Source organism: Colias croceus, chromosome 2 (genome assembly GCF_905220415.1).
Source record: "Colias croceus chromosome 2, ilColCroc2.1".
Taxonomy (NCBI): domain Eukaryota; kingdom Metazoa; phylum Arthropoda; class Insecta; order Lepidoptera; family Pieridae; genus Colias; species Colias croceus.
The window spans coordinates 4,081,371-4,096,168 of NC_059538.1; the positions used below are offsets into that span (position 1 = coordinate 4,081,371).

Genomic DNA, 14,798 nt, shown 5'->3' on the forward strand with positions numbered 1-14,798 from the left:
ATTTGCATTGTAAATATAACAAGTTGCTACATACGATAGACCTGAGATAGAAAATTTTGTAACAATGCCATATGGTCCATGTACCTACATAACCATTTTAACAAAAAGCTAGATAAACGTGTAAAGGCTATAAAAATCAAGTCGGCCATATTTCTGTGACGCTCCAGTTCGGTAAACAGTGTCGGCTATAAAGCGTTTGGAAGGACGCCAGAATTGGCTCCCTGCGCTCCCTGCACGTATGCCACCATTACTCCAACCTGAACATATTATATTATCTGTGCCTGAACTGTGTAATGGACACCGCTTGTGCCATTATTCTCAACGTATGACCTATTTATCAATGATTTATTTTGACATCAATTAGCTAATTTTGGATGGTCTAAATAATTGGAATCTTTGTAGAATTTACAGTTTCTTTTATTTATGGGAATTAACAGTTTCTTTTATATCTTTAGAGGCATAAAAGACATGAAAACTGCCTGCAACATTAGTTGTAGTGTAAATATTGAATTACCTACATACCAGTAGGTATTAAACCGACATTGACGACAAGTTTTACGTTGTCTCTTCACTCTTGCAATCTCTGTTAAATTATTTTAAATTCATAACATCAATAAATAAAAGTCAGGTTATAACTATTCCTAGAACTGCGTACTTGCTTTACTTGTTTGGTTTCTCTTATAGAGGCTATGTCGTTGAGCAAATAAATATGTACTGGTTTAGCTTTCCTGTGTGTTTTCTTATAAATACAGATTCGTCTTAACTTCGAAGCGATACATTCGTATATGATCGAGATATGAATAGGACTACATAATAATCTAATCTACTCCATCTACGAAAAAATGTACAAAAAAATGTGAACCAAGCAAGCTTTTCTGTAGAGACCATTTCTCTTTATAAGTGAACAAATTTTAAGGACGCTTTTGAAACCCAATCTATGCTAAGTATATTAGGTAGTAGACATGCAATTTTCTGTTTATTTTTACGGTTAACCAGTTATTATTCCATTTTTGTTCACGTATTTAACATCTTCACGTATTTAGTAATCATACAGTGACATAACACTTCTTGTTGATGGTTTTACAGCAAAAGCTTAAAAAGTGAAAGTTTTTGTTGAAATTATGTAAGCGTCGAATAAACCTGTTATTGGTTTTCACTGCGTTTAACTTATTTACACTGTGGATAACACGATTTCGATTTAATTAATAAAGGAGAATATTAATTTATAGATACTTAAAAAATATCAATTATTAATTATTTTGTACTTGCACTGTCATCAAAATGTGTTAAAGCCAATAGAGTACGTTCCAGAATTTAAAACACATTTAAATTACATTTGAAAGTATACGTGCGACTCAACAACTTTCGCTGTTCGGCGAAAAGGCTAATGGACATGAAAGCAACTCACTAGACGCCAGGTCCAACGGATATAGGTCTACTGGGTATCAAACTGAAAAGAACTATGTAACTAAAGTGCTGACGAAATAGTTGGACACAATAATCTTTACATTTTGTTTTGAGCACAAAAATAACATGAAGTGAATAAGAATAAAGTGATGATTAACAAACATGAAAATGAAGAGACATTTTAGTCCGATAAAGCGTCGATAGAAAATTGTAGTATTTTCCTCATATTTTAAGAGTATAGAGATTAGTTTGATTCTATAATAATCTCGAATAATGAGAAAAGAAACAACCGCACACGATGGTGGATAATGTCAATTTGTTGCATGAACATGACCAAAATAAAACATTCGAGGACACATAGCAAGTCAACTGTGAAGACCACCTTCCAAACTGGATCAGATGTCGCTCACAGGAAAACACTTCTAGAATTTTGATTTCATATAGGTGTTGTTTTACATTCAATTATTTATGAATTTGTTATGCAGCAATTAATTGTACCATTACGAAATACTGTACAGGAATTATTTAATTTTAATTGGTAAAAGTATAATTTCCAAAGGTGATTGCTTTAACAATTGATAAGTAGGCATAATTCAAAGGCTATAATTATAAATAAAAAATATATTTATTTTTTACTGATCTACCACACGTAGCTTTAGATAAGAAGAATAGTTAATATCCTGAATATATCAAGAAACCAAAGCACAAATAAACCAGCCCTTTTTGCTGATATTTGTCTTCATTTCCTTGTCAAAATAAATAAAATAATAAATAAAAGATTCAACACGGGTGTTCTCACGGCATGTTATCGGATTCTCAGGGAATTTAGTCCGATGACGATAACCACACACTTATCTGTTACAGGGGACGTGATGCGATTTATGTGTTGACTTTTTGACAGTATTTAGGGAAGGATGAAGCAAGCGTTTAAATTATATTGATGCAATTACTTCATTAAAATGCTAACAAAATAAAGACCATTTTCAAGTTTGTGCACTTTAACTTTATTTTGCTTGGTAAAAATTAAATACGGATACCATTAAAGTTAATGTTGCGTTCAAGGCGAAACCATGAAAAAGTTTTGTGTTAATCGGATTTAGGTACCTCAAAATTCATAAATAATTTTAACGTTATGTATGAAATATTTATGAAGTATTTCTAAATACGTAATACTTTTGAACCCCAATACAATCGCCATTGTTTCATAAGTACCAGCACTAATTTCATGATTTAAATTACGAGGTCACTTAAGTTTCAAAAACATCGACAGAAACTTGAATACAACCATAATACAACCGACATTCTCGGCTCGAGTGCAGTAATGAAGCTCTTGATATGGGGGTTTTTATGTTTCTTAGAACAAAACAGGGTAAGCAGGTCTCCATTGTAATCGCGACTAGTGCAAGGGAACAGTAACAAAGCATTGTTGAGCAGGTACCAAGATGCGGGCAGCAAGATGTTGCGGCATCTGCGATGCGTGATTTTGAGCTACCGGCTGCGTCGCGGCAGATGCGATTCGCTACCAACATCGGAATTCGATAGGCAATTTCACCAAGAATTCGTAATACAGCAGGTGTACATCTACCTGTACACCCTAATCATTTATTCGTCATATATCTAGCCAAAATTACACATTCCAACATGTTTTTACCGGAACGTAAAAAACACATTAGTATGCAGAAACAACGTGGCGTCGTTTTCAAGTACACTTTAACGTATGGTTGAACCTTTAATTATGTTTACGAGTAATTAATGCCGAACATGTTATAAAGCGCAGCTGAGCCAACTTTCAAAAGAGAAATTTTTAGCTAAATTTGCGTTTCTCACTTTTATGCATGAAGTTTTTGGGTGTTTATTATGCAATGGGATTTTAAATTTAAATTTCATGAGTAGGTACATAATGAATATTATAATACAAATTGATTTTGCGTGCCTGTTAGTTTTTAATAGCTGGTTTATTATTCTAGTAACAGTTAATACCGCTCGTGTTAAGTAAATAAAGACGTGTGTGTTTATGGTTGTCATCGCGAAGGGCCGTGCTTACTCTGTGGGCTATATTTAGGTCTTGCAACGAACCAGCGACGTGAGATGTGATGTTAAGGCCACGCTAATCAATACATTGACTGGGCAATTAATTAGCATGGTACAACGCACTACGGGGCCACTGTCAGCGATATTTTTATAAAATAATAAAATGCAAAGAAGTACAACAACAAACTATTTACCAGCGCACAAACTCAATACACTCAATCAGTCAACGAACACAATCCGAAAGGGCACAATGGTCGCACAAAAGTAGAGAATGTTAATGCATCACTCGGAGTTAACCGCGGAGTTCCTGCGCATTGTATACTCGCATGACGACCGGTGCATACTGAGAATCTGTCAGGCGTCTGATGGCACGTGATGGACGCAACGCACACGTCATGCGTCGCGCGAGTTCGAGCCAGCACTGGCTGTTTACAAAGCAACTGGCAAGCACGACTCGACACCCAACGCATCGTCACAGCTGTGCACCCACCGACGGACCGAAGAACCGTTCATAGAAAAAATGGGCACGTTTGCGATAAGCTTTATCATATCGCCCAGGCTTCGTAGTAACGAAACTGAAGTTGCGTACTACTTATGCACACTGAACTGTTTTATTTATCTGTTTTTACATTGGACCGTTAAGTGTCCTTTATTTTATTTAAATTGCTGTTAATTTTATTCGTTAGGTGATAAGACACAGCAAAATAAGATACATATATGTAATTAGTTTAGAGTGTTATATATTAGCATTTGGCCTGTGAATACAATAGCAGGGAAATATAACTAAGTGAAATTAGAAGTAAAAAAAGTATATTCCTATTATATTCCGTATTTAGGAGAAGTATGGAGACCCTACTACTTTTCTTTATTTCTCCATTTTCACTTTGCGTCTTGTTTTATTTAGGCTAAGATTATATTGGATAAAAAGTTAATTTGAAGCAGCAATACTGTTACCATCAAATCGGAGGCCCTATTCATTCTCAACTAATATTATAATTAAATTCAAAGATGTCAGAGAATAATGTCTGCATAACGATACAAAAAAAAAATCCCAAAAGCGCAACATTAATCGGCCTATGTATTCATGTGAACTTTACACATTTAGAGAACCTGAAATGTTGAAACGCATGTTAAACGTACGTAAAAACAACATAACTTTGTAATGACCGGGTAGAACAAATTGCATTGCCTTAACTAAATATCTAATCTGGCGTAACTAAAACATAAACATGATACCGCGAAAAGCGATTATTTAACGCATTGTTTATGAAATATATTATGATTATGGCTCGTGAAATAAAGCGTGCACTGTTTATTTGCATACCAATATGCAATTTCAAATATATTTCCCTTAATAACATATCTGCCTGTGATTTCTCTCTCATTGCAATGAATATTTAGACATGAATATTAAATAATCACTGTATATTTCTCCAAAAAGCAGGTGTAAAACTTCCCACAGATGATACAAGACGTAACAACCATAGATAAGTTAATTATTTAAATATTTAAAAGTTCACACTATACACACGCAATATTTAACTGCAGTATACTGTCATTTATACCTAAGCAAATAATAATGTATGATAAATAGCAGTCTTTGGTAACGGTAAATAGTAACTACAGTTTTTAATGAAGTATATAATATGACAAACTCATAATTATTCGTACAGCGCAGCGAGATGATACAACGTACATTACTCAGTCTACTGGATTCTTGTAGGGTACATCAAAGGGTTACAATTAAGGTACCATTACTTTTAAAACTGTTGAGGTTCTCAGTTAGAGGAGATGTAAAAGCCTGTTTATATCTCAGTGATTTACCGCGGGAAGCTCCGGAAGAATTGAATAAACTGAGCTATAATTAAGACATGAACATAACGTGAGCTTAGCAAAGACGATAACCATTTTGTCGATGTGTCGAAGTGTGAGTCACGAGCTCTACTTGCACGTGTTATATTCTTATATTGATAGGGCCACGATACTTGATAGCGAAGACATTTGGATTAGTAAGAACTACATGCAAATTAACACAGAGTACCTAAATGCGGTAATTTTTCGCAATTTAAACTGGTAACTTGGTTGGTTTATGTAGTACTAGTGGGTAGGCATTTAACCGTATCGCCGGTACCCTACCTAACGTGTTTCCGCAACACATTATAACTGATTCAAAGCTTTTTCCAACACAATATATTTTTACATGTTTAAAATTTGTTGATAGAGGAACAATGATTATGAGTTAAGATTTGTAGCAGCAAATACTTGAAAATTACGGATTGCAAGGGTGCGAAATATCAATATTCCAAGTGAGAATCTTACGGTACCTATACCACAAATAAACACTTCGCCAAATGACTACGTGAAAACAACTGGTCTCATAAAGGAAAGTAATCTTTCCCAGGCGTCAATCAGTTGGATACCTTATAGTATACGTACACGAAGTACAGATATGTATTTTTCATCATTTCTTACTTATAGGCCATATTTTCCTTGAACGATACGATTGTGAGCCATCGTTCCATATATTTCAAAATTAAACGAACCGGAAAACTAAATCATTAATTTAAAATTGGATTCTGCAGATCTCTAGCATACTTTGCTTAATCCAATAAAACATACTTGTGTAATGTCTTTGAAACATAAATAGCACTAGACGTTCATCGCCTCACATAATGCACGTTGAAAAGAGATTTATTTCAATCGTTGTTATATTTCATCAAGCGCAATTCATCTGAATACCATTTTCTCACCATCGTTGCACAAGTTAACAAAACTGCATTACGAAACTAGTTCCTCGTGTACATCTGCATTGCTGTTTAATGCGAGTGAATTATTGGCTCGAAGTTTTCAAGTCGGACCAAATCCTGAGAACACGGAAATGCAGCGGCCTTGTATAAATGTTTGGAAAGAACGGCTCTATCGGTTTCTCTAAATACACTTCTTACATTGAAGGTGTTAGATTTTATATCTGTGTTTTTTTTTTTTTTAATGTTATATAATATTGTTGCAATTTCGTAAAATATTTTGTGGTCTTTAGTGACATATTCACAGACCAGATAAACCAAGAAAAAGCAAACCAGAAAAACAAACGTATACTTTGATTATAAAACAAAACACGAAAAAATAACACTAAAATAAAATTAAAATATAGTAAACGTTATTAGTAACTTCCGTTTGAAATACGCTATCACAATATTGTACCACATAAATATATCAGGTAAGACACGGAAATTCTCGGAAGCTGCAAGGCGATGAATTCGAAATGCCTTCATAAACAAACATGATGTTCACGCATCTTAACTAAAAAGGGTTGTCTATTTCGAGAGGTAGGAAGAGGAATAAACATCCTACGCAGAATACGAAACCACAATTTTTAAGTATAATCTAAATATCATGTACATTATCAATTTTCAAAACCATTTAATTGATAAATATAATTCCTGATATTTTTTTTTCAATCAGTGTTACAAAAAGCTTCAGTTCTATCTATAGAGTGTACAATATAATTTTTATTTAATTGTCATCGTTCTCGATTCAATACTACATGTACCCAGTATGCAGTAAAAAGCGCAATTAAGGCAGCCCTGATGCAAACGGATGCGATGTAACGGTATTTGTATCCAGCATCCACATTAATGCTGACATCCGCCGGCTACCGGTCAACGATACGATACCATTAATTCGGCCTATTGTTATTTTTGTATTTGGTAAACATTGAATGAGCAATATTTGTTCAAACTTGAAAATGGTCCTTAAATAGCTTTGAGGATAAAATATAATATTTCAATGATGATTTAAATAAGTTTTTCCATTTTATATTCGTAGAAGATGGTTCAAAGTATACCTATAGAGATAAATATATCATAATCATTAGGTGGGAATATCAATTTAAGAAAATCAAGCGTGACGGCGCGTAAAACAAGACCTAGTTGACCAAATAGCAGAAAATGGACTGTAAAGTATTTAAGAGTAAAACAACGGTAATTGAAAGTTACTTAATTAGCACTTAATCTAACATACCTAAATACAAAATGAGTCCGTTTGATACTTTCAGAGCATGACAAATATAAGCAATTTCTTCGTTAACGTACTTACTGGTAATTATATACTGTTAATCGTAATTGGCAGATACACTTACCTGTAACAAAAAACAATAATCGTTATAGATATGTATTTCGAATAACATGGGCATTTTTTTAAAGGAACACATATTTATTTTAGCTATAAATAGAACCAGAGAGAAAGGTAATAACAATAATTACTTAGACTATTTCCAAAATATAAATGGAATGAATACCAAATTGTACACAGACTTATTTCTCAAATGCTTATTCTTTCGCAAGACCTTCGCTCACACTTGATAGAAATTCAAACATCCTACACGTTACAAATATAGCTATCAATAAGATTCTTAGATGTTTATGAATCAGTCATTACCATCAAAGATACATATAATTAAAAATTAAGATAAAAGAGAATAGAACGTCCGCCATTTTGAGTGGGGTGATCCCGCCTTCACGTTTTGCTTAGACGTTGACTCATTCTTGAATGAACTCGAATGAATCATTATTTCCGAACACATAATTAGAAGGTCTAGTGCCGAAAGTGTGGGTGGGAAATATGGAACACAATGCCACTTCTGCAAATTCTTACAGAGAAAAACCAGAAAACACTTCCAGCTTTTAAAATTGCTTCTGAGAGCTAAGCAAGTAAAAACTGCTGGGAATTTATAATGATCGCCATCCGAACGTATATAACTAGTTTTTTGCGAGAACTGGAAGCTCTCTCCAGTGATCTGAGTACCAGTTCTGTGAGTTATCTGTGACGCGGTCCCACACTGCTGCATATATAGGCAAGCCATATGCATAGAATTTTATCCCTATGAAATCTAGGAAATGTGAATCAAAGGAACTACCATTGCATATCAATTTTCTCAGCTCTGTCCTGCATGTTAATAGAATGCGTTAGCAACAGGACTTGTGATTGTTTGAGTTATAAAGTGTTAGGACTTCAAGTGCCATGCACAATGCACGATGTGCTTTTATAATACGCTTCTGAAAGTCTTATAAGAAAATATGCAATCCTAAACACTGACCAGACGTCTCAAGTATATTATATTATTTGGAATACATAGTAATTTATTATTTTTGATTCTTCTCACAAAATTATTCCTTAAAATGTCTGTCTGAGAAGACTGTTGAAGGTCAGCTTAACAAAAGCATTTTGCAATTTACAAATCTTACAAATCACATCTCTTGTGCTTCCTCATATACTGCTCGTACTAATTGGTAGCTATATTATGCACTAATTTCATAGACTATAAAACCACAAAGATAAACGCCAAGGTCAAATATAACAAAGGTTCTCAGAAGACGGATGTTTAAATTGGGTTCAATTGACATTGAGGAATTCGCTCGAACCCGTAACGCACAATACGTCTTGTACAGAACATATTTATGAAAAGAAGTTTGTTTGGTTTCAGCAAAGGAACTTTTGGATACTCTATCGTCTGCCTTCATGCTGAAATACCCTGATGCTTGCAGCTGCAACTTTGTAGTTACATTGTAATTTGCTTTCAACGAATTTGTAATCTTGTAAAATAATAAAGCTAAGCAATCATTTAGCCTTCAATAATATCGACCAATGTTAAATGTATACTTCCAACACGAGTCACATTATTTGCCTTTTATGCGACTTTTCTCTCTTACAAAAGTTATACAATCTTATTGTTAAAAAATGCAATAAATTGAAGTGGAAAAACAAATTTCCATACATATTAATGAGTGCTATTGTTGAAAATACCAGGGAGACATAGCCCACATGGTATTGTAAGTGGGTCAGAGTGATGGCGGGTTGCAGCAACGACATTAGTTCCGCGTGTAATGTACACAAAACGAGGTACATGTGTTGTGTGTTTCTTATGTGGATCTACCTATTGATTTTACGAATACATTTTTAATATTTGAAATTATTGAATAGAAGGATTATAATATAGTCCATATTTAATGTCATAGAGTTTAGCAAGACAGTGTAATGCAAAATTCGGGTTTTCAAAATATAATTACTTCAATTTTATAAAGGGTCAGGATTCGAGAACTAGCTAGTATAAAACAACTTAATTTCTCTACTTTCTCAGAAATAATTACAATAGAACTTTGAAGTTTCTTCCAAATTACGAGCGAGCAAAAATATTTTATTGTTATGCGTTGTGTAAATCAGTAATCAGCAGATTTACGTAAACGCATGGAAACTGTGACGTGGGAGACACATTGTATGAGCTGCACAACAAAGCTATCTACTCATAAATCAAATATTATATAAACTTATCTTTACTGTTTAATAATTAACTACCATTAAGAGAGAATTAATTATGATAATACAATAATAGACGCGAACAGATCACTTTGTGAAGGCATTTACCATGTATTCTCTCAATAAACAATACAAGGTCTATAAGTATTTTTATTCTGAAATTATACAGTGTTTTTTTTTTTTTCATATGTACTTGATTTTCATTTGCTGCGGACAACCGCAGCTCACAATATATATGGCTCAGTTTCATTTACGGCCTACGTATTGTTTCTCTGTTCTACAAATAGGGACGTATTGTTAGGGTTGAAAAATTAACTTAATACAAAAGAATAAAAAATACTGTTATCCGTATTTGTATTTTATATAAATATGAAACATTTTATTTAAGCGTTGGCTTATTAATTAAAAGTATGTATGAATAACTTTTAATTACAATACAATACAATTTATTAATGTGAAAAAAGGCACAGGGTGAAAAGCCGATATTCGTAGGAAAATGCCTATAGGTACAAACTATGAAACGAGTAGTTTTTGTTTAATTTATATTTAACTAGCTTTCCGCCCGCGGCTTCGCCCGCCTTTTAATAGGAAACCCGCATAGTTCCCATTACCGTGGGATTTCCGGGATAAAACCTATCCTATGTCCTTTCTCGGGTATCAAAATATCTCTATACCAAATTTCATGCAAATTGGTTCAGTAGTTAAGGCGTGATTGAGTAACAGACAGACAGACAGAGTTACTTTCGCATTTATAATATTAGTATGGATAGATAACAATTGCGTTGTAGATTAAAACATTGGTTAAAACAACTTCAATGTGTACGAGAAATGATTGTAAACATAAAATAGTTGTTCCTATTTAGATCACCAAAAATTGTCATCCCTGAAAGAGTATAGTCACAGTATAGTAGTACAATATGGACGAGCGATGTCCTTTCACGCTTTTTGTTTCAGACAATGACAATTGTATTCGAATAACTCAACAGGCTCTAATGAGATGCTTTTTGTGTTGTTACATTGTGGTCCAGAACTAGACTTATATTACTTTTCACTTCCTCACACTTTTGTAATCGAGGCATTCGCGTTGCTTGTGCTTCGGAAAATTTTGAGTAAGCTGTATTTCCATTTTATATATCCGTCTGAATAAGGTTCTTTATGTTGCTACATATATTATATTACTGAGAATTGATCAGATAAGATTTATTTAAAAACCATTATTTTATGCCACTAGAACTTTATCAAAGCCTTGACGAACTCTTTACGTTTAGGAAGTTCATAAACTCATTTATCATTCAAATTCAATCTCAAGTAAAATACAATAAAGTCACGATCTCTGAATGACAATTGGCTCGATCTCAGGAAGGTACTTACTGTTCTTTGTGCGTGGGTCACGAAGGTAAATTCAGCAAAAATGTCAGGCAGATTAACCTTATTTAGAGGGCGGCCGCGGCGACTTGACGTTTGATACGCTCGGTTCATAAACACAATAGAATGAATCATGTTTTTCTCACAATAAAAATTGAACACGCTGCCCGCAACCTTTACCGAATTTCACATAAAAATGATTTTACTGTTATCTATTCTGTGAGCGAAGGTAAATTATTGAAAGTTCGAGTAATATAACTGTTCGAGTTTTTATCAAATTGTTCTTTGAATATTATTTTTTCAGATAAATCACAGACAAAAAACTCAATATTAACATAATATAAATATAAAGGACGCATTGAATAAATTAAATTAATTTTTAATTCAATATTATAAAAAAACGGTGCCTTTAAATTACTCATATTTAAACAAAAATAATAATGTGGTTTCAGTTGACAGTGCCATCTATCGCCGAGTAGAAGCAATACTTACATGCGCGAAGGGCATCAAGAGATGGCGGTAGTGTCGCGGCAGTGCCTCCCTGCATTGACGCTAGGGCGGCGTAAGTGTCCTCACAAGATATATCAACATCTGTGTACTTTCTTCTCTTCTGAATAATGGCTTTCCACATATTGAACTTTGTTTTTTTATTCCTTTGTAGACTCATTACATTTCTTTTATTTCACTTTATACACAAATATATTAATAATTGTATTGTGATCGTGATTAATGATTATCATTACCTTTAACGTTTTCGAAGTTGTTTATTTTTTATGCGAAATAGAGTTTAAAAAGAGACGGACGCGCTTTAAAAAGAGTCGTAAAATCTTAAAGCGCAAGTCGTATATTATGGACAGTTGTCAAGTAAGTCAAGGCGACGTTGATCGGACATAGGGGCACTGCCCCTTGCTATATCAGTACTTGCATCTACACACTACTCACATCAGGAGTCACTCAACAATAGTGTTAGAAATAATATGTTCTATGTATTGATAAAATTTCAAACCACGTTTTACTTTTGAGAATTATTTACACGTCAAAAATAATAATTTAAACCTATATTTTTAAATATACGGGCAAATGTATAATTTCCTACGTTTTCCAAAAAAGTAATAATTAACGAATTTTAGTGTCATAAATTTGCGGTTCATTACTTATTTCTGGTTATAATTTCAAAATTTCCTGGGAAAGTTTCATAAACGTATAAAAAAACACAAATTAAAACTTTTATTGCGTGCTCTACGTACCTATGAACTATCCAAAATGTGTGTTTATATCCGTAATAACAACAACCCGTTACGACTATAAATGTCTTAGTGGTGAGTACATAAAATAAAGGAGTTCAAGCAACCCATATATAGCCGTGAAATTGGCCACAAGTCACAACGGTCCGTGACACTTTTAAAAATAAATCACAGGTGCATTTGTGACTGTTATTACGAACTCTAAATATGTGATAACGCCTGACTTTATCGCCTGTTTATAAACCTGATGTAAGCCCTTAATAATAGCTACTTCAACAGGACAACCACTTTTAATTACATGAAAAATATACTGGTTCTCTTGCAAAGATCGTTTCATGTAGATTATACCGTTACCTTAAATTCAGTTAATTGATTCAATAACCTAGATCCTTGATCGAATTCGCATTTTTTTAAATGTCAAAACGTATCTTATTAAACTTAGATAGGGAGGCGAGGTAGCTAAATGACGTAATTCAACGGCGTCGTCGAGACTTATCAAAATCGAAAGAGAAAATAATTTCGAAAAGAAAAGCTTCTATGGTAAAAACCATTTTAGCGGTGGGTTTGGCGTGTACGGATTTTCAAAAATGTAAAAAAAAACAGTTACTTGGGCATTCTCGAGCGCGTCAGATATTCATACTACGTATGCCCCAAGTCCCTCTGATAACAACGGTATACTAATCTGCCGGTTTGCGTAATGGGGCCAGGCATATAAATTCGTCAAAAATGCAAAAAAAAAAAAATTTACTCGAGCACGTCAGATTTTCGGAAGGGGTGTTAAGTAGGCCCCAAGGAAGCTCCCCTTAAAAAAACTGACGATTACGACATGACGATAAGTTATGATGAATTTTTGAAAATGCAGAAAAAAAGAGTCCTTTTGAAATACTCGAGCGCGTCAGATTTTCATAGGGGAGGTTTATCTCGGTATCCTGAAAGCATATTTTCTTAATCTGACAAAAATGTTGGTGGGTTCTCTTAATCTGACCGAAAAAGGTTTGTGGGTTTCTTTTTTTTAATCATCGTTATTTCATATCAATTTTTCTTAACTCCCTCAGTTTTCGAGATATACACAAAAAACCGGGAGTTTGACTTTTTACGATGCTTCAAGTAAAAAAAGTTTTAACTTTGGACAAAAATGAAAAGAGACCTTTTTTTGTAAAATAAAATTACCTTTTTTGTTTATTTAAACTTTTTTTTTGGAAAAAGTAAAGTTCGCGACTTATATGCTGCAACGCGTTTTTCGGAAGATGAAATGGCTCCTCCAGACTTCCGGTCATGCGGAAACCGGCAGATTTTGTACTTTTAGTAAGTTTTAGATTATATTCTTCAAAATAAAAATAAAAACAATCGCGCTCGAGAATGCCGGATTAACGTTTTTTTTTTACAAGTTCGCGACCCTATAACTCGGCGGCGTCAAGGACTTATGGTCAGATTAGTTAAATTTAGTCTTAAAACACTAAAATCAACCCCCAATATCTTAATCTGACGCGCTCGAGTTTTTCAGACTATCGATTTTTTTTTACTAATCTGATCGTCTATCCTAGGCGCGCGTCACTACATATAGAGCTAAATAGTTAACAAGGTTGTTCTATTAGGTCTAAGGTATCTCTCATATCTTAAACTGCCACGCTCAAGTATTACAGAAAATTCCCCTCTTCGCCTCCCTATCTAACTATACGGTACTTTAATTCAGGAGACAGTAGCGCACAAATATGCTCCATCGAACCATCAAATAGTTCAATGCAAGAAACAGGGAAGGGAATTGAACACATTATGTTGTATATGATTTATCTAATTTTGTTATCTGCTCTTTAACTAGTACTAAGTATTCAGTAATGACATTTCACCACCCATTATATCAAGCAAACTGGCCACAAAGGCAATGCAATCGTCAATATTCTATTATAGATCGTGCAACGAGCCACTGTCAGTACAAATAACTTGAAGAACGATTGAAAGACCCAGTTAAAAGGAAATGAATAGTCTCTCTATGAGATAGTCCTATCAGCTATCAACCCGATGTAGTGTCCAGATAGAATGATGATCATTAAATAAGATTATTTATTGGAAAAGACGAACAAACTATTAGCAATTTTTTGATGGTTCTTTAATAAATAAAAATTTTGCAAATTTAAATTTGTTTCCTGCAGCCTTCTAGATACCGTTAAGAATATCCAGAAATGGATTGTTGATTGAATTTTATTCAACTCCATAAGAGTATTTAAGAACTATAATAATGCAGTGTTAACTATTTCAACCCATAGACAAGAATTTTTGTTTACGATAGGTACGCACTTAAATTTTTGAAAATCGTTATCAATTTTTTTATTTGCGAGTTTTTTTTTTTCTATTTCTTAAAGACAAATGGTTCCCTTAAATTAAGCACTTCTCACACAATCGCGAGAAAATCATAGTTGCAATTATTTTTATTTGTTTAAT

At 33.7% G+C, this 14,798-nt stretch overlaps 1 protein-coding gene across 6 annotated transcripts in view; it reads right to left on the reverse strand.

Moving 5' to 3' along the window:
* Nucleotides 1-14,798, reverse strand: part of LOC123705726 (ras GTPase-activating protein raskol) — a 114,401-nt gene that overhangs the window by 37,627 nt on the left and 61,976 nt on the right. For 2 of the 6 annotated variants that reach the window (XM_045654710.1, XM_045654707.1), the window contains exon 1: nucleotides 3,633-3,845. The exons of 3 other annotated variants lie outside the window; for them this stretch is intronic. Coding sequence is in view for 1 of the 3 variants with exons in the window: in XM_045654711.1 (XP_045510667.1) it covers nucleotides 11,608-11,782 (175 nt within the window). In the remaining 2 variants the exon portion in view is untranslated. Of the gene's footprint in view, nucleotides 1-3,632; nucleotides 3,846-11,607; nucleotides 11,801-14,798 lie in introns of those variants that run through there. One more of the 6 variants, XM_045654711.1, reaches the window with a different exon arrangement.